Source organism: Elephantulus edwardii, unplaced genomic scaffold (assembly GCF_000299155.1).
Source record: "Elephantulus edwardii isolate Elephantulus edwardi_28Jun2011 unplaced genomic scaffold, EleEdw1.0 scaffold00028, whole genome shotgun sequence".
Lineage (NCBI taxonomy): Eukaryota > Metazoa > Chordata > Mammalia > Macroscelidea > Macroscelididae > Elephantulus > Elephantulus edwardii.
In genome coordinates, this window is record NW_006399778.1 from 13,817,240 (window position 1) to 13,842,600 (window position 25,361).

At 45.6% G+C, this 25,361-nt stretch overlaps 3 protein-coding genes across 6 annotated transcripts in view; 2 read left to right on the top strand and 1 right to left on the bottom strand.

Annotated features, from left to right (window-relative positions):
- Positions 1–276: 276 nt before the first annotated feature.
- Positions 277–10,758, top strand: AKR7A3 (aldo-keto reductase family 7, member A3 (aflatoxin aldehyde reductase)). Its single transcript, XM_006883588.1, has 7 exons — positions 277–526; positions 5,407–5,594; positions 5,774–5,878; positions 6,958–7,054; positions 7,289–7,388; positions 9,047–9,176; positions 10,597–10,758. Exons 1-7 carry the CDS (start codon positions 289–291, stop codon positions 10,756–10,758), a joined length of 1,020 nt encoding a protein of 339 aa, XP_006883650.1. The 5' UTR covers positions 277–288.
- Positions 10,759–11,706: 948 nt separating this feature from the next.
- Positions 11,707–17,878, bottom strand: MRTO4 (mRNA turnover 4 homolog (S. cerevisiae)). Its single transcript, XM_006883589.1, has 8 exons — positions 17,831–17,878; positions 15,730–15,788; positions 14,579–14,682; positions 13,331–13,412; positions 13,021–13,088; positions 12,534–12,685; positions 12,024–12,100; positions 11,707–11,887 (listed from the first exon to the last, which is right to left on the bottom strand). Exons 1-8 carry the CDS (start codon positions 17,856–17,858, stop codon positions 11,741–11,743), a joined length of 717 nt encoding a protein of 238 aa, XP_006883651.1. The 5' UTR covers positions 17,859–17,878; the 3' UTR covers positions 11,707–11,740.
- A 291-nt stretch (positions 17,879–18,169) lies between these two features.
- The window catches only part of EMC1 (ER membrane protein complex subunit 1), a 35,718-nt gene continuing 28,526 nt past the window's right edge, over positions 18,170–25,361 (top strand). For 2 of the 4 annotated variants that reach the window (XM_006883591.1, XM_006883592.1), the window contains exons 1-4: positions 18,172–18,266; positions 22,506–22,630; positions 24,375–24,440; positions 24,671–24,764. In XM_006883591.1, the coding sequence (XP_006883653.1) occupies positions 18,172–18,266; positions 22,506–22,630; positions 24,375–24,440; positions 24,671–24,764 (380 nt within the window). Of the gene's footprint in view, positions 18,267–22,505; positions 22,631–24,374; positions 24,441–24,670; positions 24,765–25,361 lie in introns of all 4 variants that reach the window. The other 2 variants (XM_006883590.1, XM_006883593.1) reach the window with 2 other exon arrangements.

Genomic DNA, 25,361 nt, shown 5'->3' on the forward strand with positions numbered 1-25,361 from the left:
ACATATCCTCTCCCTTTGGTTCACTGGCAATTCTAGGACCTACCTCTCTGAGATTGTGGCCCAGCCCCGAGCCACCCGCTGCACACCTTTGGCGGGTAGGTGCGTGTGAAACCCGTCTAAGACAGCGCCTCAGGTAGTGTGACCCGGGGGTGAACCTGCACGCATCGCCCATCGCTCCTCCCACGGTCGTGGCGGGCGGGGCCGGAGGCGGGAGTGGCTAAATCACAATGTACAGCGAGAACTTTCTCCACCACTCCCAATTTGACTCTCTCCTCCGCCACCGCTGTTATGTCTCAGCTGCTGTCACAGAGGCTGGCCGCTTCAGGCGCCCCGGCCCGGCCCGGCACAGTGCTGGGCGCCATGGAGATGGGGCGCCGCATGGACCCCGCGGCCAGCGCCGAGTCCATGCGCGTCTTCTTGGAGCGCGGCTACACCGAGGTGGACACAGCCTTCATTTACGCGGACGGCCAGTCGGAGAGCATCCTGGGAGGCCTGGAACTCGGGTTAGGCCACAGCGGCTGCAGAGGTAATTCCTGACTCCCACCTGGGACCCCAACCCATCCCCTAAATGTTGTAGGAACTGACCTGACTGCCGTGCACTGTCCCTGACCGTGGGCCAGAGCTTGGTCAGGACGCACAACTTCTCCCCTTGCCTGAACACCAACCTCCCCCTGGTCACCCTGCAGCTCTGTGAACCCCAAGTTCCTCAATCCCCTGCATACGCTAACCGTTCCTTTCCGCGATGGTAATTGAAGAATGCTGGCAGTCCTGCGCAGCCTATCTCTAGGTCGCGGAAAACTTGGGAATCTGGAACTGTGCAGCCCATAGCCTCGCTGCACTCCACAGGGCCCGTGCTGACCCTCCCATTCACTGCCCCAATCACTGTTCCCTGAGTCCAGATCAGACTTTGCAATGGGCGAGTTATCAGCTCATTTAAACTTCGTTCTTTAGACTCTCTGCCTTTGTTCTTAAGGAAGATAGTTGTTTATGATCCCATTTCACCAAGTTGGCAGCGCCTGGAAGCAGCAGTAGCACTGTAGGGAGGGTAGACTTTACAGAGAGGAAGCCCATGAAGCCTAACTGCCTTCTGTGTACCTACTAGGCTGTCTGAATCTTGTTCTTGTAACTGTCCCAGTAGGGACTCTGGGGAAATTAACCCTAATCTACCTCAGAGAAGCTCAGATTCTAGAGAGGCCTGGGGAGCCCGGATAAGGGAACAGTTCCCAGGAGACATTGAAGAAACACTGGTGTTTTTGACCTTGAAGAACAGATAAGAGTTTGCCAGGAAGAGGAAGAAATGAGAGCATTCCTGGCCAAGGATATGAACGTGCAAAGACAGTGGGAAATGCCAAGTGTGCTAGAGAAATAGGGTTTAGGCAGATGCAGCTTAAGTAGAAGGATTGTTAGGGGTAGGTAACTGTCCTTCATCAGTCTGATAATAGAGGTGCTTAGGCTGGTGCCTAGGGAGCTGTGGTGGCTTAGTGGATAACCAAAGATTGGAGGTTTGAATCCACCAGCTGCTACATGGGAAAAAGATGGACAATTTCCTCCTGTGTGATTTCCATCCTCTGAAAACCCATTAGAGTTTTCTGAGGTTGGTGCCTGGCAGGCACCTAGTGAAGCCTCAGCAACCACTGTGGAAAGCAGTTTGACATTTGCTTAGAAAGTTGAGCATAGTAATACCATTTGACCCAGCAATCACACTACTAGCTGTAAACTCCAAAGAAATAAGAGATCCATCACAAACTGACATACACACTCATATTTATTTCAGTGTTACTTACAAGAGCAAAGAGTTGGAAACAACTCAAGTGTCCACCTATTGGTCTAAGGACTGAAGAAACTATGGTGCAGTTATACATAGAGTATTATTATACAGTCTGATAAAATGTTCATGGGATGCTGCACAAAATGGATCTATCTAGAAAAAGTATGCTGAGTGACATATGTCACAGAAAGACAATTATGGTATAATACCATGATAATAAAAACCTTAGGAAAGCTGTACACACAAAATCAGTTTTGGAGAATTAACAGGGATGGGAAGGGAGAAAGAGCAGAGTCAAAATTGATAAGTTAGGCAGAAGGAAAGGCAATGCACAATAAGGTGTTTCTTAGACATGGTAATTGTATTTGCTGTTATGTGCTGTTGAGTTGCCTTTGACTCATAGTGACGTTATGTACAATAGCCCTAAACCCTGCACTCTTCTGAGCCAACCTCACTGTCTCTGACACACCTAACCCCCATTACCCCAGTCACTGAATCAATCAATCTCATCATGGGTCTTCCTCTCCTGTGCTGTCCCTCCACCCTTCCAAGCATGATGTCCCTCTCTAAGGACTGATTCCTCCTTGCAACGTGTCCAAAGTATGTCACTGGGAACTTCAGAATCCTTGCCTCCAAGGAGCATCCTGATTTCACCCTCTCCAGGATGAACCTGTTTGTTCTCCTTGTGGTCCATGATATATTAAATACTCTTGTCCAGCACCACAGCTCAAAGGTATCAGTTCTCCTTCTGATATCCTTAGTTATTGTCAAACTTTCAGTTGCATAGCACGTAATTGCGAAGACCATGGATGGCCTGTATCAGGCGCACCTTAGTCTCCAGACTGGTATCATTGCACTTCAGTACTCTGGAGATGTCCCTGATTACATTGGTAATCAGTGGTAATAATGTTCTAAAACAAAGTATCTGTGAATGATTGTATGAAAAAACCATTATCATTTGTAAGCCTTCACTCAAAGAAAGGAATAAATGTTAGTTGTTACTGTTATTGGGATATTGATGGTTCAGTGGGAGAATCTGAACCTTCCATATAGGAAACCTAGGTTGACTTCCAACCAGTGCAAATCATGCTTAGTGGTTACTTGTCTGTCATTGGAATGTTGCATGTTGTTTTGATGAAGAACAGGTTCCAATGGAACTTCCCAACTGATATGGGATGGCAAGATAAACCTGGAGATCTACTTTTTTTAAAATTAGTCAATGAAAACCCTACAGATTACAAATGGTCCCATCAATTATGGGCTGGTGCAGCACTGAGTAGGGTTTCATTCTGTCTTCCACTGACTGAGCCACTGGAAATTGGTGACTACCTGACTTGATGACAGCTAATAGCCACCTGTTGTTCAGGTTATTGGCACACTTTGTCTCTCTCTACTCGTAAGCTCTCTCTGTTGGAGCCTTGCTGGGTTTCTTCTCTGATAAGAAGGGGTGCATTTCTTCTCAGATAGATCTTGACAAAATCAGGAAAGGAGTGCATCAGGGATGCATCCTATCTCCATACCATTTCAATCTATGTGCAGAACAGATCATTCGGGAGACTGGGCTTTATAAGGAGGAATGGGCTTCAAGATTGGAGGAAGAATCACCAACAACCTACATTATGCATATGACACAACCTTGCTTGCTGAAATTGAGGTAGACCTGAAGTGTTTGCTGCAGAAGGTCAAGGATTGTAGTCTTCAATATGGATTACAGCTCAACATCAAGAAAACAAAGGTTCTCACCACTTGGACAATTGGCAGCACCATGATGGATGGAGAAGAGATGAAAAGATTGAAATAGTTAACAATTACATCTTGCTTGCCTCCACAATCAACACTCTTAACACCAGCAGTCAGGAAATCTAAAGACGAATTGCATTGGAAAAATCTGCTGTCAAGGACCTCTCCAGTGTACTGAAATGCAACAATGTCAGTTTAGACTAAGGTGCACCTAATCCAGGCTATGGTCTTCGCAATTACTGTTATGCATCACAGGGCACGACAATGACTAAGGATGACAGAAGAATCAATGCCTTTGAGTTGTGGTGCTGGAAAGTTTTGAACATACCATGGACTGACAAGAAAACAAATAAATCTGTCTTGGAGAGGGTGAAACCAAGTTTCTCCTTGGAGGCTAGGATTTTGAAGCTCCATCTCACACACTTTGGGCACGTGGCCAAGGAGGGACCAATCCTTGGGGAAGGACATCATGCTTGGAAGGATGGAGGGACAGCGCTGGAGAGGAAGACTCCAGATGAGGTGGATTGATACAGTAACTGGGGTAATGGGAGAAGGTGTGTAGGAATCAGTGAGACTGGCTCAGGACAGGGTAGGCTTCAGAGCTGCTGTACATAGGGTCGCTATGGGTTCCAGGCAACTCAATGACACATAACAATTGTGATTTCTAATCGTTTTGGTTTTTTTTTTTTTTCAGTCTCCTTCTATTCCTTCCTTGAGACCAGGGAGTAGTCAGATCTGAAGCTGGGTTAACACTGGGCAGGTTGGGTGAGGAGGGCACTGGGGGACGGTGGTGTGCTTGAGGAAGTGGTGGAATGGAAAAATTCCAAATGAGTCACCAATTAGGTGATTTCCAAATGTTAAGGAGTGTGACTTTCCAGCTGTGAACAGTCTCTCCCTCCCCTATCTACATGTTCAGCCCTTGAGGATACCTAGTGAGGGTGGGAGAACATTCTGTCCTGTGCATTTTGGATGGCTGACTTCTGGCTTGCTCTCATGGGGAAATTTCTCTTAACTGATCACTGCCTTCCCTTCCCATGATTCCTGGTGGTAAATGGTTAAAGGTTGGCAGTTTAAACCCATTGGCTGCTACAAGGCAGTCTGCTTCAGTAAAGATTTACAGCCTTGGAAACTCTGTGGGCAGTTCTCTGTACTGTAGGGTCATTCTGGGTTGGAACTGATGTGATGGTAATGAGTTAGGTTTTTTTGTCTCTCAGAGGCCTAGCTTGGGGTCTTTGCAGCTCCTTCCAGGGTGATCACCCTGCTTCCATATATGCTGCTCAAGTTCTCTGTCTGTGCATTGGCCCAGCTCATCTTTCAAAACCAGAGCAGTGACTGTTTAGTTTCTGCAGTGCTCTAAGTCCAGACTCCATGGGGTGCACTCAAGGCCCCCTGGACTGCACCTCTTCCCTTGCTTCCTGTCCTTGGGTACCTGAAATCACAGACTCAGCTTCCCTAGACTTGGGCTCTTTCCCTGCACTCCAGCATACACTTCCCATCCTTCTTCAGCTGGTTGATTCTGACCTCCACTTGTTAATTCCAAGTCTACACTGTTCTGCGCTCCTCTAGTACATCTCCTTGCCTCTCTGATTGTGTAATAGCCCCACAGACATGAGGACAGGAAACAAGTTTTCATCTTCCTCTCTCTTCCTCTAGTACAACACCTGGTACGTTCAGTTCTCTCAGAAAGATTCCTCTTGATGCAAGTTCATCAATCCTCAAGATCTTCCTAAGAGATTGGGACCATTATCACCTCAGTTGAGATTCACAGAGGTTAAGAAATTTAGTAGTTAGAGTCATATAGCTATTAATGGCAGAGCTGAGATTTAACCATTACACTAACTGCCTTCACAACCACTGGTAAACTGGCCTGAACTAATCTCCATTTTCTCCCCGAAAAGTGAAAATTGCCACCAAGGCTAATCCTTTGAATGGTAACTCCCTGAAGCCTGACAGTCTCCGCTTCCAGCTGGAGACGTCGCTGCAGCGACTGCAGTGTCCGAAGGTGGACCTCTTCTACCTGCACTTGCCCGACCACAGCACCCCCATAGAGGAGACACTGCGGACCTGCCACCAGCTGCACCAGGAGGTGAGGGTGGACCCCTGGATGTGTCTATAACTTCTCTCCTTCATCTGTCACTACCCAGGAGAAAGGCACCTGGGCCGTTCCAGGTGGCACTGGGCACAGGCCACACCCCAGTCCCCACCGGCTTCCCCTTTCTGATCTTCTAGACTACATGACGTCAGACCACAGTCTCTTTTCTTCAGGGCAAGTTTGTGGAACTTGGTCTCTCCAACTATGCTTCCTGGGAGGTGGCTGAGATCTGGACCCTCTGCAAGACACACGGCTGGATCCTGCCAACAGTGTACCAGGTGAGGTCGGGGCCCAGAGGCTTCATCTCCAAGGGTTCTCTTGGTCCCTCTGACTGTCCCAGTGTCCTTTGCATAGAACCAAACACCACCCCTACCCCCTCCACTTAAGTCTGTAGGCGCTCCTGTGCCCTTAGGATGAGGGGCCTCAGTCTGGCAGACCGGCACCTGCACATTCCAGCCCCGCCTCTCTTTCTTGCTTCATTATCCACCTGGGCCCCTTCATTCTCACCCCTCTCACCTTCAGCCTGAAATAACCCAACTTCCTCCTCCCTGGCTGAAATTCTCAGGTCTCACTTCCAGATGGTTCCACATCTGGGAAGCCTTTCCTAACAGTCCCAGAGGAGCCTGAGATCTCATGTTCTTTGCCTCTCATTGTTCATTAAGCACGTTTATACACCTGCTTCACTTCAGCCTGTGGTTACAGAATTGATCTATTATTATCCTAAACACCACCTTACTTCATTATACCCAACTAGTGGTAAGAAGTTGGGCGGCAATCCCAAAGGCAAGTAATTTGAACACATCAGCTGCTCTGCGGGAGAAGGATGGGCAGTCTCCTCCCGTGGGATTTACAGCCTCTGAAAACCCACTAGACAGTCAGCTATGAGTTGGTTCAGACTCGATGGCAAAACAACCACAGTGCTGTCTGAGAGAGTTCTGGTAGATAGTGTAGTTCATAGGGAGTTGTACTGCTAACCCAAAAGTCACACGTCTGTAGCTGTTCAAATCCACCAGCCACTCCCAAGGAGAAAGATGAGCAATCTCCGCTAGTGGGATTTAGTCATGGAAGCCTGCTGGAGGGTCAGCTGTGATCGATTCTGACTTGATGGTAATGAGTTCATACTCTGCTTTTCCAGGACATGGATGTAAATCCTTGTGTCCAGTTTGTAGTAGGGGTTCATAAATGGTGGGATGAACAATCCAAGCCAATATGCACTTTGGGCACTCACTACCCCCACACAGAGAGTCTATGTCCCGTGGTTAAGGCCCTAGGAGGGTCTGAACAGAGGGTTCTACAACGGTGAAAGTCGAGTGCCCCTTGATACTCTTTCCTTCTCGTCTGGCCCATTTTCCTGCAGGGTTTGTACAACGCCACCACTCGGCAAGTGGAAACGGAACTCTTCCCCTGCCTCAGGCACTATGGATTGAGGTTCTATGCCTTCAACCCTTTGGCTGGTGAGGGTGCTGTGGGGCAATGTTGTCATCTGGGATGGAGGGCATCCCTGACCCCACCTCTGCCTGTTCCTGACCCAGTGGTGCTCAGCCCAAAACCTGGGAGGCAGAGCAGGGTTTGCCAGGAGGTTGAGCCCTATTCTCCAGCCCACCTGGGCCCCTCAGTATAGAGCCACCAGGGACCTCCAGCCTCTGTGGGAGGGGTCTGGTCAAGGTCCTGATTGCAGCCTTTTTTAGGGGGAATGCTGACTGGCAAGTACAAATATGAGGACAAGGATGGCAAACTCCCTGTGGGCCGCTTCTATGGGATTAACTGGTCTGACCTCTACATGAGTCGGTGAGCTGGGGCGGAGCTGCGTAAGCGTGGGAGGTGGCATTGGCCCCCTTTCTCTGAAATAGGGGGTCCCTGGGGCTGTTCTCCTCGTAGCCTGTCCCAGCTGGGCTCCTAGATCTAGAGTCATTCCCCCTTTGGGCTATCCTCCTGTCTCTGTGGGCCTGGATCAGAATGAGGACCCCATGTCCTTCATAGGATGTCCCCTTTATTGGGACAATCTGCAAGAGGCAGATTGTGACTTGGAAACCTAGGGTTTGGGAGCATCTCATGATCAGTTCACCCACCCTCTTGGGAAAAATGAGTGTCATTTTGTACATGCATACTGATGCAGTGATGTTACTGGGGTCTCAAGTCACCACTGAACAGCTATTCCTGCCTTCTTCCCTTTTCATGGTTTTAAATTTTGAAGGAAATTATCAAGTTATTGGATGCCCATTCCTGTGTCAGATGTTAAACTCATGCTTTTTTCCCTTCTGCTGCTTCCTGAGGGCATCTCTACAGTAGATGCATCTGTTGTTCTTAGTGTACCATTATTATTAGATATCATGTTATGTTGGGGAAATCCTATAAATTTGGGTCTGGGTCTCTCCCTGATCAGAACAGCTGAGTCTTCGTAGTTACTTCCTGCATATGAGTTCCTTCCTTGCTTTTTCTCATCTTGGGAGGAGGGCAGAAGCAGCCAAGCATCATGCACATGCTCCTTGGTAGTATTACTGAAATACTCAGCACTTTTTTCAGCTGTGAAGGGCCTGATATCCAAGTTCATGGGTGTGCACTGCTGTGATTTAAATCCCTATCAGGCACACCCAAGCATCTCTGATAACCAAGGCCAGGTTTCAGAACCTTCTGGCTCTTCACAGAGCTCTCCACTGCCTCAGTAGGGCCCTGGGCTCACCTGGTTTTCATGTGTCTGTTCTTTATAGTTTACAAACTCGGACGTGTTGTCTCCTTTACAGTTTGTGTTCACTTTCTGGGGCCGCCATGGACTGGTTCTTTTCCTCAAAGAGGAAATAAACGTGAGGGCAGGTGGCTCAGCCAAAGCCAAAGCCAGATTCTTTTTTTTTTTTATTCTTAATTTTTTATTATTAATTTTAATGAACATTTACAGAGACTGGATTTCCATTCATTCATTGTTGCATTTTTCTCCCTGCCTACCTCTCACCTCTAGTTTGCTCTTCTCTTTGAAAAGTAAAAGAAAAATTCTTTCATTGGTATACAATCCTCCCGCACCCCCAACCCCCACCCCAAGTACGCTCCACTATGTGGCCTTCATTCTGGACTCTCTTCATGACCATAGTACCCAATCATATATCGTTTTTAAACAGTTCTCTCATTCATCGGTTTCAATGCAGTATACATAATTTATCCAGTCCAAAGCCAGATTCTGAGACCAGGGCATGTCATAGGGTTCATCCGACCCTGAGCATAGATCCAGCACTGAAGTTTCTTGGGAGGCCTGATCTGGCGCTTGTGCCTTGACACTTGGTGAGCAAATTAATACTGAAGACTCCTCCACTGTTTCACCTCCAGAGGTTCAGAAACACACATACATTGCAATGCCAAGTAACAGAGACAACTTCTTCAGCAGTACAGGAATTGGGGCAAAGTGACAGTCCACACCAGTGAGCCCCAGTGTAATGACCTCTGTACCACCTTCCCAGCTACTGGAAGAAGGATCACTTCAAAGGCATTGCCCTGGTGGAGAAGGCCCTGCAGGCTTCTTATGGACCCAGCGCTCCCAGCATGACCTCAGCTGCCTTGCGGTGGATGTATCACCACTCCAAGCTCCAGGTAAGCCAGGTATCCCTGGTTATATAGCTTCTGGAGCTAGAGAGGGGCAGAAGGATGGGCAATCTCCTCCCGTGTGATTAACTGCCTATGAAACCCACTGGCTGGTTCAGATTAAATAGAACTCAACTCCTTTTTCTGAAATCTACAACTCAGGTTTTTTTGTTGCTTTTTAATTTTTATTGTATTATTTTTACATGTACCGTCAAATCAGATCTGACAGGTACAAGAGGAGATTGCCCCCTCTTTCTCCAGCAGAGCATCTGGTGGATTTGAACCACGTACCTCTGGGATTGCAGTGCAGTGTCTTGCCACTAGGCCACCAGAGCTCCCTACAACTCAGTTCTTAGGTACAATAATCTTGGTCTTCCACAAATTAAGTACCCAGTTAGAAACTACAAAGGGAGGTGGTTTGAATCCACCAACTGCTCCATGTGAGAAAAATGGGTGAACTCCTCCTGTGTGATTTACTGCCTCTGAAAGTATGCTGGAGGGTCAGCTCCCAACTCTACACAGTAATAACCACCAGCCAGAAACACTCTTACAAGAGCCCTAGACAGTGTTTAGAATTCTCACCCTCCATGAAGGAAATCTGGGTTTGGTTCCCAGTGATGTACCTCACGTGCAGCCAAAACCTGCCAGTGGTGGCTTGTGTGCTGTAGACTCTGAAAAGCTGCACTTCTAGATTCAGAGACGAGGAAGAAAGGCCTGATGTGCTCCTTCCAATAATCAGTCAGTGAAAAGAAAGGATCATAAACATCCAGTCCTCAATGCACTCAGGGCTGGCACAAGACTGGACCTACAGTTCCTTGTACAAGGGTTGCCCTGCATCAGGGTGACTCAGCAGCAAATATCCTTATCTTACATATGAAGAAACTGGCACCGGGAGTCTATTCTTATCTTTAAAACTGGTCAAGTGAAGCAGTGGTAATGGAGAAGGAACAAAGAAATCTGTAACTGGCTGTGATCAATTCGTTGTGGCCTCCACCGCACTTGGACCAGCTGCAGGGAGGCTATTTTTGCATTTGTTCTGTCCCCTCAGTTGCTCTCTTTCCTAAGCTCCAACTCTCACTTTGGGGTCTTGTGGAGTTTCCCATCATGGGAATTATACTGCAACAGATCCACTTTATGACATGCCTGTTAATTATTTTACGAAATTTGCAGTTTCTACATGCACCCTGCCAAGTGGAGGGAAAGGTAACTTGGAAGGGTTAACCCAGCTGCTGGGTGGCAGGAATGAAAAAAGGCTCTGACCACAGATTTATCTGTTGCTGAGACATAAGGAGCCAAAACTGAAGGCAAAACTGCTCTCTGCAATAATGAGACATAAACAATAAGCAGTTAAATCTTCGTGAGGTGGGGCTGGGTGTGACCAGTGTCACTGAGCAGAAGTGTGCTGCAGTGTGGCCATTTCCCCTTGCAGGGTGCTCACGGGGATGCGGTCATCCTGGGCATGTCCACCCTGGAGCAGCTGGAGCAGAATTTGGCTGCAGTGGAAGAAGGGCCCCTGGAGCCTGCTGTCGTGGACGCCTTTGATCAGGCCTGGCACCTGGTTGCCCATGGATGTCCCAACTATTTTCGCTAGACCCAGACCCTCCCTTGGTCACCTCTTCCATCCTTACACTAGCCGTTTTGCCTGAACTGCTCTAACTTGTCTTTTCCTTGTTACCCTGGGCCACAACATGTTTACTTTTCCATTTTCCTGCAAAACTTCCTCGCAATGTGGAAAGGGTGGAGCTGAGCTCTATCCACATAGACACTTCTTGTCTGAATAAAGCAGGTACTGACCTGGCTGTAGCCGAGGGTGAACTTGGTTGTTTCCTTGGCTGCCTGATGAGGAGGGGACAGAAATATGGATTCGAATCACACAATCTCAGAAAAAGTCTCCCCAGGCTGACCTCAAATGGGAAGCGGGAGCTCTAACTTTTCTATGCAGAACAGAAGAACAGGACACATTCTTAACAGAAATACCTTCAATTACGTAGAACTGAAACAGTTTGGCAGAAGCCCACAACTGGAGATGTCAACAGAGTAAAGTTCCTCCCTGCCTCCACCACTGTGGCTGGGGAGGACATGTGAATGCTCTTTGCTCCCAGCTCCAGCAGCAGATCCCTCCCCTTCTGGCTGAAGCTTGCCATCCACAGGCCCTGAGCTGTGTTTTTTGATTTTTGAGGGGAAGGAGGAACAAGAGTGCTTATTTCCTCAGAAGATCTCTTTTCAAAGAAGTGGTGCCCAGGGTTGGAGGAGAGAACCCAGAGCCGTGGGGGCTGCTGACCACAGTGGTCAGAAGTGGAAGCTGGCTCATGAGGTAAACAAGAATCCTGCAGTTCAGACAAAAGCACAAACCCCAAAGTTTCTTTTTGAATGAAGTTTCTTTTGCTGTCCATAGGGAGTAGTAGCCCTGCAGATGAAGTTGTACTCTTTACAGACACAGTCTCTTTCATGCTCCCTTATCTTCACCTGTAACAAAAGAAAGAACTGTTCTCTCAAGCTGGTGCCACTGTCCTGCTAATCCAGCCAAGGGGAGACCTGGGAAGCACCAGAGGCCCCCACTCTGAGCATCCCAGTCAGTCGTCATCTTCCTCTGACTCTTCTTCCGACTCAGTTGCACTTTCAGACAAGTCATTGCCCATCTGTTCAAACCTTCCAGACTGTGAGTCCCACATGTACTTGATGGTCACTTTAAATTCAGCCATCTCATAACCAAAAAGCTTCTGCAATGAGAACCAGGAGGTGGGAGAAATGAGTGTAGTCAAAAGCTTGAGTGAATGCTTTCAGCACAGCCAAGGGGTGGTCCCCCCCCAAGTAAAGCCTTGGCTACAGGATGGTGCCCTCGCCAGTCAGACTCACCAGGACGCGCGCTTGCTCTGGGGTCAGCACATCACCCTCCTTGCATACCTCATAGTCAGATAGCAGGGTCACCACACCTGTGGAGAGAGGGCCCCAAGCGCTCACATCTGGCACAGAGCTTTGTCCTGCTCCAAGAGAGATGGAAACCAACGCAGACAGAATCTGGCTGGCCACCTGTCCTTCCCACAACTCTTAACATACTCTGGGTCAGTGGTTTTCTCCCTTGATGTACCCACAGCATTGCTGTGGTAAAGTACTGCCACTTCCACACCAGAATAGCAAGCTGTGGAAACACTGGGACATACTGGGCAGGAGTGGAGAGAAGAACTGCTGGAAGTAGAAGCCTGTGCTCTCAGCTCTAAGTGTCCAGGTTCTGCTCCTGCCTTACCTTTTTTTTTTTTTTATAAAAAAAAATATTATTACTAATTTTAACGAAAATTTAGAGACTTTGGATTTCCATTCATTCATTGTTGCACTTTTGTCCCTGCCCATAACCTCCTCACGGCTTACCTTTCTTGAGGGCAGTAGGCAGGCCCAGCTGCCTCAGCTGTGGCTCCATGGAGTGGGTGAACTGCTCCAGGGGCCCAGGATCCAGGCTCACTGTGAAAGTTGCTTTATTACCAGCTCGGGCAAAGTCCATTTCTGTGAATTTAGTGAACCACCTTGGGAGAGAAAAAGAGTAATAAGAGGGGAGACTCCTGACTGGACTCCCAGCTCAGCTGAAGTCAGCTCTCCAACAGTGGCCCTAGATTTCCCTGACATCCTGTCCATCTCTGTGGGGGCTGGAAAGACCACTGACCAGAGATGCCCATCACTATCCTTCTTTGATGGAGGCACCCAGTGGAGGAAGCCAGCCAGACATTCTGGTCGGAAGCCATGACTTCAATAACAGGGCTCTAGGATCTAATTCATACTGGATGCCTCCACTGAGCCCCTGATTATTCCTTCCTGGGACCTCCTCCAATATGTCTCTCTGTCATTCCTCACAAGTACTTACTCATTCACTTCTTGCTTAGTGCGATTGGTGAAAAGGAGACCAACTTCACCCCTCAGCTTCTTGCTCACCTGCAAACGAATGGTGGGATTGGTCTGGTCACAAGCCAGGAGGTAATTCTGCCCTTGCCCCAGAGGACGTCTATCAACTTTCTGGTTCTTAAGAGTGTAGCAAGGGTACTATTTCTTGGGTCTGGAGATTAAGGAGGAACCCAGAGCTTTAAGCTAGGCCAGGGGTCTAGTGCTCTTCACCAGAGAGCAGCAGGAGAGGGGTGCTTGGTTTAAGCCCCTCCTACTGAGGACTAATAACTCACCTGGTGCAGGTTGTCTCTGTACTCATCAGATGGGCTTCGACCTAAGGCTACCATCATCACCTTGTTTTTGCCAAAGAACATCCTGAGGGAAAAAAAAAGGAGGTGCATAAAGGTAGTGCCCCACCAGCCCACTGAGCAGCTTATTGCAAGCCAGCTCCAGCCCAACAGACGCCTGTTAGCAAAGGACCAGGCTAGTAAAGAGGAGGTGCATGCTTCTTCCCCATAGCTCTGCCTACAAAGCAGGGACCCTTTAACTATTTTGTCTCCTAGCACACTTGAGTTTTATGTTAACAGTCCTCTCCTAACAGTACATGTGAAGAGGCACGTTAAGATTCTACACCAGAGCTGATGCAGCAAGATGCAGAATAAACTAATACCTGCACCAGTTATAAATGTACCCATGTGGCTCATGCATCCTGCTCTGGGGTCACTGCTGCACTCCACTGTTGTTGTTGTTATGTGCCATCGAGTCGCTTGCGACTAATAGCGACCCTATGCACAACAGGCCTAAACCCTGCTCTATCCTGTACCAATCACACTGCCTCCGACACACCCATCCCGATTACCCCAGTCACTGAATCAATCCACCTCATAGAGGGCCTTCCCCTCCTGCGCCGTCCCTCCACTCTCCCAAGCATGATGTCCTTCTCCAAGGACCTCTCCCTCCTTACAACATGGCCAAAGTATGTCAGACGAAGCTCCAGAATCCTTGCCTCCAAGGAGCAGCCTGGTTTAACCTTCTCCAGGATGAATCTGTTTTCTTGGCAGTCCATGGTACATTCAATACTCTTCTCCAGCACCACAGCTCAAAGGCATTAATTCACCTTCTATCCTCCCTAGTCACTGTCCAACTCTCTGATGCATAATAAGTGATTGCAAAGACCATGGCCTGTATCAGACACACCTTAGTCTCCAGAGTGACACCAATGCTCTCCACTGTAGACACTGATATTCTAAAACTGAGATGATACTTATAAAAGGACCAGATTCCAGGGATAAGGAAGCCACTTCTCCCAAAGGCACAGCTTCTGTGTTCCCTGTGCAACACCAAGTCTCTCTGCCCATCAAAGATCTCAGTGCCCAATTTAGCTTTAACAGATATGCAGTCCCTTTCAGCAAAGGTATGGCATGATGACCCTATTAGGCTCCATCTGTAGTTCACGAACCTGAGTCATAACTGCCCCTGTACTTTTGACTATGAGCTCCCGTCTTCTTCTCCACACCAGCCCCTTTCCACTGCCTGCTCACCGGCTGTGCTTCCAGGCGTTCCGGATGTCCTTCAGCTTGCTGTTCCTCATGTTGGCCACGGAGAAGATGAAGAGGTACTTGTATGTGTCCACACATTTCCGAAGCTGTGGGATAATACATGGGTTCTGGAGTTCAGGGGATGGCATGTTTTGAGGAAAGAATCTGTTCAAAGTCCCTTAGAACTATGAAAGATTAAAACTGGAGGCTTCTAATTTGGTGGCCTGTCACTAACTTCTGTTAACAAAGCCAAGACCACTAACTGTAGGGGCTCTCTCTGAGGGAAAGCATAGGTGAGCTCAAAGCAGAGGGGCAGCCAAGCCATGGTTTGAGATCACAAGACCTTTCCCAGGTTCTGTGGCTATTAGTGCCATCAACTACTTTTATTTTGTCCATGAATTACTCTGAACCACCACCTAGAAATACATCCATACTAGGAAGGCTCTTATTAAATGGGTATATAAACAACCATGTTGTATACTTAGGAGAATAAGGTGGCTTACTGGCATTGCTTTTTTATGCCATAACCATTGGAAAGAGAATCTTTGTCCAGCAGACTTGTTTCTACTGTGTCTGCAGACTGCACATAGTGCAGTGGCGTGGTGAAGAGTGCAGCTTTGTAGTTAACCTAGTAATTCCATCTTTGTGACAGGTAACCTCTGTAAGCTTCATTCACTCTAATTGCTAAACAGGGTCTTAACACTCCCAGTAGGGATATTATGAGGACAGCATGAAATAATTTATTTATATATATATAAATAAAAAATAAAAGTTTTGGTGCACCTAAATCATGGTTAAGATTTTTTAAAAATTTATACTGGTTTATTTACAAAGTTTGAATACATTGTTTTTCATACCGCATCTTTCCCATTTCCACCCCCCCTTCTCTGCCCATCCTCACCCCTCTGCTCCCACCCTTCCCCCAAAGATTTTTTTAAAATAAAAAAACAAATCCATGGAGCAGTGCAGGTCCCATAATTGAGTTCAACTAAAACTAGGAATAACTACAACAGTGGCTGTTACTGCTGCTGCCTTAGGAAAATGGTTAAGACCGGCAACTTGGCAATGGTTCTGTTCTCCAAGCCAACACTCCTACTATACCCAACTCTAAAAACAAACTCAAGTTCTAGGAAAACAAAGTAACAAGATCTCACCTCTTCAATTAGGTTCTGTTTCAATTCCAAGCCTTTCTTGGCAGTTTTGGTTAAGGAAACTAACAAAAGAAAAAGAAGAGAGCTGATGAGGCACAAATCTGGGTGATGTCGGACATTCAATTTTTCTCTTTTGCAGTTTAGCTGAGTTGGTTTAGTTAGGACAAGCATCTGAGGGAAGGTAGTTAAGACTCTGCTGATGCCATCATCTCTGGAATGCAGTGTTTCCAGGACCTAAGTAGTAGCTCTTCTCCAAGGATCTTGGCCCTGGAGACCCCTTGGTGGTTTCCCCCCCCCCGTTCCTTAAATAAACTAAGGAGTGCTTGCATGGCAGTGTGTTAGATGTTGCACTGCTAATATCTAAAGGTCAGAGGTTTGACTCCACCAGCTGGTTCTTGGAAAAAAGATGGGCAGTCTCTTCCCATAAAGATTTAGAACTTTTGGAAACCTGATGGAGGGCTGTGATGGACTGGAATATACTCATTGGCAATGGGTTTCTCCTCCCCCCTCCAAATATAAAATGGTGCTCCTTAGCTTCTCTCAGGCTCACTTACAAATCTGTAACATTGCATTGTCCACACTCTTGCTCTCCTGATATATCCTGCTAACTTTGGTAGGTCTTTTTCTGTCCTTGGTCCATGGTTCAAAAGGACCATGGTCTATACTACAAAAATATGAGGGCCTAGGGACTGTATATGCTCTGCTACATCTCCACACTTCAGTATGGCAATCAACCATGGATGAAGCCATGCCTCGCTGAGGCACTGACACTGACATTTCCACTAAAAACAGCTGAAGCCTAATCTTCACTTTCCCAGAAAAGCGTGGCATTTGTCAGATCTGAAGAGTGCCCACTCCACAGATTGAAATGTATCCCACAAATATTTAACAGAGCACCAAGTACAAAGTCCCAGGGACCCCCAGGAATGACCTGCTTCTTACTGAATTCAACCTGATGTGTGAAAGCAGACACATTCTCCTCAAAAGGTGCACAGAGACTGAAGATCCCAACCATCTAGTGCAGCAAGGAAGGATCAAAAAATACAGCAATCCACTTCCCCACCCCCCAGCAATCCACTTCTTACACCTCCACTGTTGCAACTTTGGTCCAAGTCAGTGTCACCCTCTCTCTTATTACAAATGAGCTTCTGCTTCCATCCTTCCAGGAATCTAACCTCAACAAAGAGGCCCAAAAGATGCTTTAAAATGGACAGGAAATCACACTCATGCATCTCCTCGGAGCCTTCCAATTGTTCCCAGATGTGGAGGCAATTCCTCACAGAGGCTTATAAAGCCCTAAGCGCTCTGTTCCTCCTTCACCCCACACTCTTGTTCATTGAGGTCCAACCACACTCCAGAAAATGCCAACTATGCTCCCTTTTCAGCATCTTTTTACTTTCGGTGCCCTCTATGTAGAACACAAGTCTCCCGAAAAAGTCCCTGTGTTGCTCGTTTTCTTCCTTTAGGTCTCTGCTTATTTGTCTCCTTATTAGCAAGAACTTTCCTGATACAGTGACAAAACAATTTCACTGTCACTTCTTTTGAGTACACGTTTTCTTTGCGGGACGCACTCACTATCTGATAAGCATTTACTCAGCTTCTGATGTTTCTCCTTGGTACTAAATATCAGGTCAGGAGTTCCATAAAAACTAAAACAAAAAACTGCCAGATACATGCTAGCCTCCAAAACTAAACGAATAAGGGGACTCTGCCACTGTAACAGTCGTTAGGAATAGTCACTCAGAAGCACGTCATACTAAGGAGACTGCATATGGCCAGATGCGGGAGTACGCATGTGTTGAAGAAAAGGAAAAGGGTCCACAGCAACGGAAGCAGCAAAGGGAATATAGGGAGAAGCTCAAGGACCGAAGTGGGAAAGGTGAGAAGCTGCTTTCTGACGATGTCAGCCTTGAGGCTGCACTTAAAATCAGGCAAAACAGTCTCCGATCCGCAGTTCAGTGATACTCTAGGCACCCTCACATCCCCATCCCAGCTCGCTAGTATCTCACGGAGCTTCTGGTGCCCTTTTAGTAACTCCTGCCGTTCCAAAGCCCCCCCTGTTGCTAGCACCCCAAGAAAACTCTCCCCGGCTCCCATCACCCACCTTTCTTGTCGCGCTTGGATTTCGGCATCGCGTTGAAAACACGTGCGGCAGAAGGTGGCGCTGCCTGTGAGGAACCCGGCGGCCCGTGGGCTTCAGGGACGGTCTCTTGGGGCTGTCCTGGCTCGTGCCTTACTCAGACTGCGTTGAGCCGCTCCCCTCCCGCCAGGCCGGCACTTGCGCTTTCTCTCCGGATCCGCAAGCGCTCTTCATGCACGCGCCAGCCTGCGTCCCCGGGTCTCGAGAACTTCCGGGGAGGTGCTCCCGACTCGATGGTTCTGCGGGGCGGGGCCTGCGGCCCGGGGCATGCTGGGCCTGTGGCGGTAGGTGTGTGGGCAGCTGTCATGGCGGCTTCTCTGGTTTCCCGGTTATGGCTCTGGGCATTATTACTGACCCCGGCGACCGCAGTCTACGAAGACCAAGTGGGCAAGTTCGATTGGTGCGTATGTATGGTGCCTATTCATAAAGTATGTAACTATTTTCCCAGTGCTTCCAGTTTCCTCTCCTCCAGTAAAACAAAGTATGCTATGTATTTTGTAGGACTCAGTGCAAAGTGAAAATGCAAAGCCCCCTTCTTAAAAGAAAAATTGCTAAAGGTATTAAAGAGCATTAAGCCAAGCCTGCTGCCTATCTAAGCAGGGTTCCTGTACGACAGTTTAGCTCACATTCCTCTGAAGGCTGTCCAGGAGTGTTCAGAAATCACCGATCCCTCCTACTCCTTGTGGCTCCATTTTTATGATTGTCACCGTTCTGATCCACCTAGTGTCAGTGGTTGTCTGCTTGCAGTGAACTGTCACTTCCTCGGACTGACGTCCCCTGGGCATGGAAAGGGGAGCTTGGGTATTAGGAGTCTCAAACTGAGGCCACTTCCCCTCTCTTCCAGCCAAGCCCTGCCCTGGATTGAGAGCCGACTCCCCCAGAACTCACCATCTAAGAGATGCCTTTCATTCACTTAGCCACTGCCTACCCCTTCCTTAAAGCCCTGCAATTTCTCTGCTTTTGTTTGAATCTAGATTTTTGCCTGTGCTGCCAGTTGCCTGCGGTTGTTTAGAGAATGAATGAAAGAATCTCTTTAAATTACCACAGTGTTTGATCCACTGAGTGGAATCATTAAATGTTACCCACTATTACTAATTCAGGGGACACGGCTCCTTTAGATCCCTGTTCAGATATATCTTTGGTAAAGTCTTTTCTGTCTAAAATTAAGCATTTATTTGTTGGATTCCTGTAGTGTGTCAGGTGTTGTCCTAGTTCTGTGGATACAGAGATAGGTAAGGAACTCAGTCTGGTGGGACAGAAAGATATATTAATATTATCATAAAAAGACAAAATGCAGTGTATGGCACAGTTTTAATGATGTGGAGAAATTCACAACATCAATGCATACATATATATTGCATATGAGGTACAATTTCAATTTAGCAGACTAGGTAGAAGATACAGGCTACAAATTGAAAAATAAACAGAAGGGAATAAATATACGAAAATGCTAAACATTTATCTATTACAGCAATGTTTTAGGTATCTTTTATTCTTTTTCTTACATACCTGTCTTTTATACACTTTTTTTACAGTTGAGCAGGCATTTCTTTTTTCTTTTCTTTATTTTTTCAATCTTCTTTATTCATTGTCCAGCTTTGCACGCATGTAAGGCAACTGAAAATGTCATGGTTTGAGTCAGGTCCACCTTAGTCCTCAAATGGACACCTTTGCTTCCTAACACTTTAAAGATATCATGAGTAGAAGACTTGCTCAGTGCAATACATTGCTTGATTTTTTTTTTCAACAACTTTTTTTTAGTTAATTTTAATGATAGTTTACAGAGACTTTGGACTTCCATTTATTCATTGTTGCACTTTTCTCCCTGCCCACGCCTCCCCCAGGCATTTCTTTTTATAGTTCAGATAAAACATAACAATATTTTAAGAGAACATAGGATTTAGAGTCAGAAGATCCGAGGTTTTGGCTCTAGTTGTGACAATAAGTAATTTGCTTCTCTGGACTTGGTTTTTCCGTGTGTGTAATGGGAGTAATGATATTACCCCATACATATGTACATCATAGCATTCAGTGAGATAAAGTGTGCAAAAATATAGTTAAAAAATTTCAGATGGAGGGAGCTTTGGTGGCCCAGTGGCAAGAAGCTGCACTGCAATCCCAGAGGTATGTGGTTTGAATCCACCAGATGCTCTGCTGAAGAAGGAGGGGCAATCTCCTCCTGTACCAGTCAGATCTGATTTGACGGTACACACAGAAAAAATAAAAGAAAATAAAACGTCAGATGACACATGTACCTTGTTGTAATGTGCCATCCCGTCAAAACTGAGTCATAGCTGACCCTATGGCAGATGTTCAGAAGTGTACACTGCATGTGAGGAAATTGTCCATCTGTCTCCTGAGTAGCAGCTGATGGATTTAAATTGCTTGTCTTTGGGTGATGACCCAATCCTAGCCCATTAAGACACCAGAGCTCCTTAAGAACATTAATCTTTGTTAAATGTGCCTGTCTATTACCAGTTTAGTTTTGTTTAAAAAAAAAAAAAAAGCCAACACCAACAAAACCTATACAAACATGTGACACGAGAAATTCACTCTAAATGTGTGTTGATTGTGCTAGAGGTGTCAGCATTTCTTCACTGTTATGTAAACTCTGTGCTTGACAGTTTACCATATGAAGTGTGTATTATTTTTGTCCTGAGCTTAGAGTATTGAAAATGATAAAATAGTTCCCTAAAAAAGTATGAGTAATGATTCAGTTGGATTCTGGACTTTTGTAGAGTAGAAGGGGCTGTGGAGAACAAAGGCTTGCCCTATCTATGTATAGCAATTGAAAGTAGAGAAAAGGTTAGATTGTATGCTCCAATTAAAATGTTGCATTGAAGGCACAATTTGCTTTTCTCCTTGCATTTGTCCTCTTGAGTTCCGAGTTCCACTGTTGGTGAATACAGAGAAGACTGCAGTATTTGGTCCAGTGAAATTTTTGCCAGGTTTGTTTTTTAGAAATGCTTACTTGTGAGCTCTGGTGGCCTAGTGGCAAGAAGCTGCCCTGCAATCCCAAAGGTACATGGTTCAAATCCACCAGGTGCTCTGCTGATGGAGGGGCAATCTCGTCCTGTACCAGTAAGATCTGATTTGACAGTACACACACACAAAATAATAAAATAAAATAAAAACTTTAAAAAAAAAGAAATACCTACTTGCATTTAAAAGACTGCTAGTATTTCTAATCTGTTAGAGATTTTCTCTTAATCCTCTTCCTCTGGCTACACTGCATAGAAATCTTGCTTTTGATCAGACATTTTTATTAACACACATTTATTATACACCTATACACACTAAAACTTGTATCACATTATTAATATCACAATGCAAGCAAAATACTGGTGAGGATCATTAAAAAATAGCTAGAATAGTACATAAACAGAGAACTTCTAGACTTCAAGCTGAATTTAGAAGAGTCTGTGGCATGAGGGATATCGTTATTGATGTCAGATGGATCCTGGCTGAAAGCAAAGAATACCAGAAGAATGTTTATCTGTGTTTTATTGATTATGTAGAGGCATTTGATTATGTAGATTATAACAAATTATGGCTAAAATTGAGAAGAATTGGAATTCCAGAACAATTGATTATGCTGGCATGAAACCTATATATAGACCAAGAGGCTGTTTTGCAAACAGAGCAAAGGAATACTGTATGGTTTAAAATTAGGAAAAGTGTGCATCAGGATCGTATCCTTTCTCAATACTTATTTAATCTGTATGCTGAGGAGATTATTTGAGGAGCTGGACTCTGAAAAAGAACATGCATCATCAGGATTGGAGGAAGATTCATGAATAACCTTCATTATGCAGATGACACAACCTTGCTTGCTGAAAGAAGGAAGATTTGAAGCCCTTGCTGTAGAAGATCAAAGATTGCAACCTTCAACATCAAGAAAGCAAAAATCCTAGTCACTAGGTCTATAAGTAACATCATGATAGATGAAGAAAAGATTGAAACTGCCAATGACTTCATTTTACTTAAATCCACAATTAGTATAGTACTAGCAGTCAGGAGATCAGGAGACAGATTGCACTGGGAAAGTCTGTAGTCAGGGACCTCTTCTTAAGGAGCAGTGGTGTCAGTTTGAGGATTAAGTTGTGCCTGATTCAGCCAATGGTCTTTTCAGTCATCTGTGCATCTGAGAGCTAGACAGTGACCAAGTATGACAGAAGAAGAGTTAATACCTTTGAATTGTGTTGGAGAAGAGTGCTGAATATCTCATGAACTGCCAAAAGAATAAACAGATATGTCTTGGAGAAGATGCAACCAGAGCACTCTTTGGAGGCAAAAATGATGAAGTTTCATCTCACATTCTTTGGATATGTTGTTAGGAGAAATTATTCCTTAGAAAGGACATCATGCTTGAGAACGTGGAGCGACAGTGAAGGAGAGGAAGACCCTCAACCAGGTGAATCGACACAGTGACTGTGGCAATGGGCTTGATAGTGTTGGAGATTGTGAGGATGCACATGTTGTTCATAGGGTTGCTATGAGTCATACTCCACAACACCTGACAAGAAGATATGTATGAAGGTGGTAACCCTGTCCATTTGTGTAAGTGATTTTTTCCCCCAAAGTATTTTGTGCAGTGATGAATTTGACTTCTTGTTTTCCTTCCATATGCTTTCCTCAGGAGACAGCAGTATGTGGGGAAAATCAAGTTTGCCTCTTTGGAATTTTCTCCTGGATCCAAGAAGTTAGTCGTGGCCACAGAGAAGAATGTGATTGCAGCATTGAATTCTCGCACAGGGGAGATCTGTGAGTGACCTGGGGTAACTGGTTGGCTCAGGGATGGAAAGGCTGAGAATACTGAATCCAGAAAGGCCTGTAGTTTGCGAAGTCAGCCGAGCTGAGTTAGGGACAAGTTGGCCAAAAGTGCATTCTTACAGAATTTATACAGAATTATGATGAATTTTTTTTTCATTCTTATCATCTTAGGATATTTAATAATGCTGTTAAAAATATTAACAATCAGAAAAATAGAAAAAATTAGTATTAAATGATATGTACTGACATGTAGCAGTAATAATACTAATACTCATGTTGTTTGCATGAGAATAAAAATCTATTAGCATATTAGTTGTTATTCATGTAATAGTCTTATAATATGTTAACTGTTATTTATGGAATTATAATAATAACCTATTCGTCTGACATACTTTGGACATGTTGCCAGGAGGGACGGGTCCTTAGAGAGGGACGTCATGCTTGGGAGGGTGGTGGGACGGCCCAGGAGGGGAAGACCCTCTATGAGATGGATTGATTCGGTGACTGAAGTAATCGGGATGGGTGTGTCGGAGGCAGTGCGATTGGCACAGGATAGAGCAGGGTTTAGGGCTGTTGTGCATAGGGTCGCTATGAGTCGCAAGCGACTTGATGGCACATAACAACAACAACAACAACAACATCAATACAGTAATCTTGATAGTGTAACGGCATGAGTCCTGAGTGTCCTCAAATAAGATGTTACATGGACTGCCAGGAGAACAAATAGGTCTCTTTTAGAGTGGAGGAAACCAAGTTTGTCCTTGGAGGCAAGGATTTTAAAGCTCCATCTCACATACTTTGGGCACACATGGCCAGGAAGGACCAGTCCTTTGAGAAAGGTATCATGGTTGGAAGGGTGGAGGGACAGTTCAGGAGAGGAGGACCCAGATGAGAGGAATTGACACAGTAGCTGGGGCAGCCGGGGTTGGTGTGTCAGAATCAGTGAGACTGGCTCAGGACAGGACAGGCTTCAGAACTGTACATAAGTTCACTGTGGGTTGTGGGTGACTCACTGGCACATAACAACAATAACAGAATACCACATACTCTATTCCGCAGTAATGGTTTGGCTGTTCTTAAATTACATATATTGGTTGGATTTCCTGGGTGCTAAAGTCATGGGAATGTAGTTTTCAATCCTATTTTTCTTATGAAATTGTATGAATTTTGTTAATGGCCCTGTTTACTTATATGTTTGATAATAGGAATAAGAAGTACAGAAACACTGGTGATTGCTCTCAAATCCCCTCCCCTTCTGCATCTTTTAGTACCTAGTGAGTGGGAGTGGGTCATTGACAGTTAGCTGTACTCTTCACTTGAAAAAAAGCTGGACATTGTTATGCAAACAAAGACCTTTTGAATTCTTTCATGCCATCAATTTGGTATTTTTAAAATTGGAATTTGAGTGAAACTTTATTGATTTTCCATTCAACCATCTACCATTAATTATAATACCCATATTGTAACTACTTTTTCCCTATTTCCTCCTTGTTACTCTCTTTGCTATTTGATCCTTATACTTAATCCCAACCCATTTATCCTCGGGCAAAAGCTATCTTTTAGATCTTACTTGATTGATTACTCTAAGGAATGAGTACTTCCCTGATATTAGTACTCACTTTATCGGCTGGTCTATTATTTAGCTGAAAGTTGAGCTACATGGATCATGGGATGAGTTTAGTTCCTACTGTCTCTGCTTCTTACCTTGTAGTAATGTGTTACTTTTGTTTCTCAGTGTGGCGCCATGTTGACAAGGGCACGCCGGAAGGGGCTGTGGATGCCATGCTGCTCCACGGACAGGGTAAGCTCAGGCTTGTTTGGTCCCCTCTATGGTGCTGGTTTTCTCTCCACCTTCCTTGGTTCCTTCCTTTGTATGTGCATGATCTGAGAGGGAAAGGAGAAGGGGTACTTCCACCAGTAAAGAACAGGTCCTTGCTTCATGTCTGTTTGAATCCATCTATCAGAGATGAGCCCTCTGCCCACAGATATTACAGAAGAGCAATATGGGAGTTGACTTATTTTCTTTTCCAGATGCAATCACAGTGTCTAATGGAGGGCGAATCATGCGCTCCTGGGAGACCAACATTGGGGGCCTGAACTGGGAGATTACCTTGGACAGTGGCAGGTAGGGGAAGAAGCTATGCTTAAAGGTTCTGAGCTTTGCTCAAACATAAGACTGTGAAAGGCAACTTGGGTCTTTTTTCCCCCAGGGACCTCTAAAAAGCCAAAGAACAGTTAATAATGAGCTATAAGTTGTGGAGCACATGTCTTTACTCAAGCAGTATTTATTGAGTGCCTAATGGGGAAGGAGAGGAAGAATTCCATCAAGATGGATTGACGTGATGACTGTAACAGTGAGCTTGAGTATGTGAGAGATTGTGAGGATAGCACAGGATGGGGCCAAACTGTTGTTCCTACGGTTGCTGTGGGTTGTAATGAACTTGACACCTCACAACAACAGTAACAATAGATTCTAGGTTTATTCTTGGAAAATGTTTTCTAATCTTACCTTGATTCATGAGCTTTGCAGTGTTCTACATATAGGAACATAATATTAAGCTATTTGTATTTTAATTTTGTGTTTAGAGAAGAGTTTTAAGGTATTGTAACATCTTTATACCATAGAATCATTTGCATAATTGACTCAAGGGTCTGGCATGGCACAGTGAATTGTTGAGCTGCTAATCAAAGGGTTGGTGGTTTGAATTTGCTAGTTGCTCTG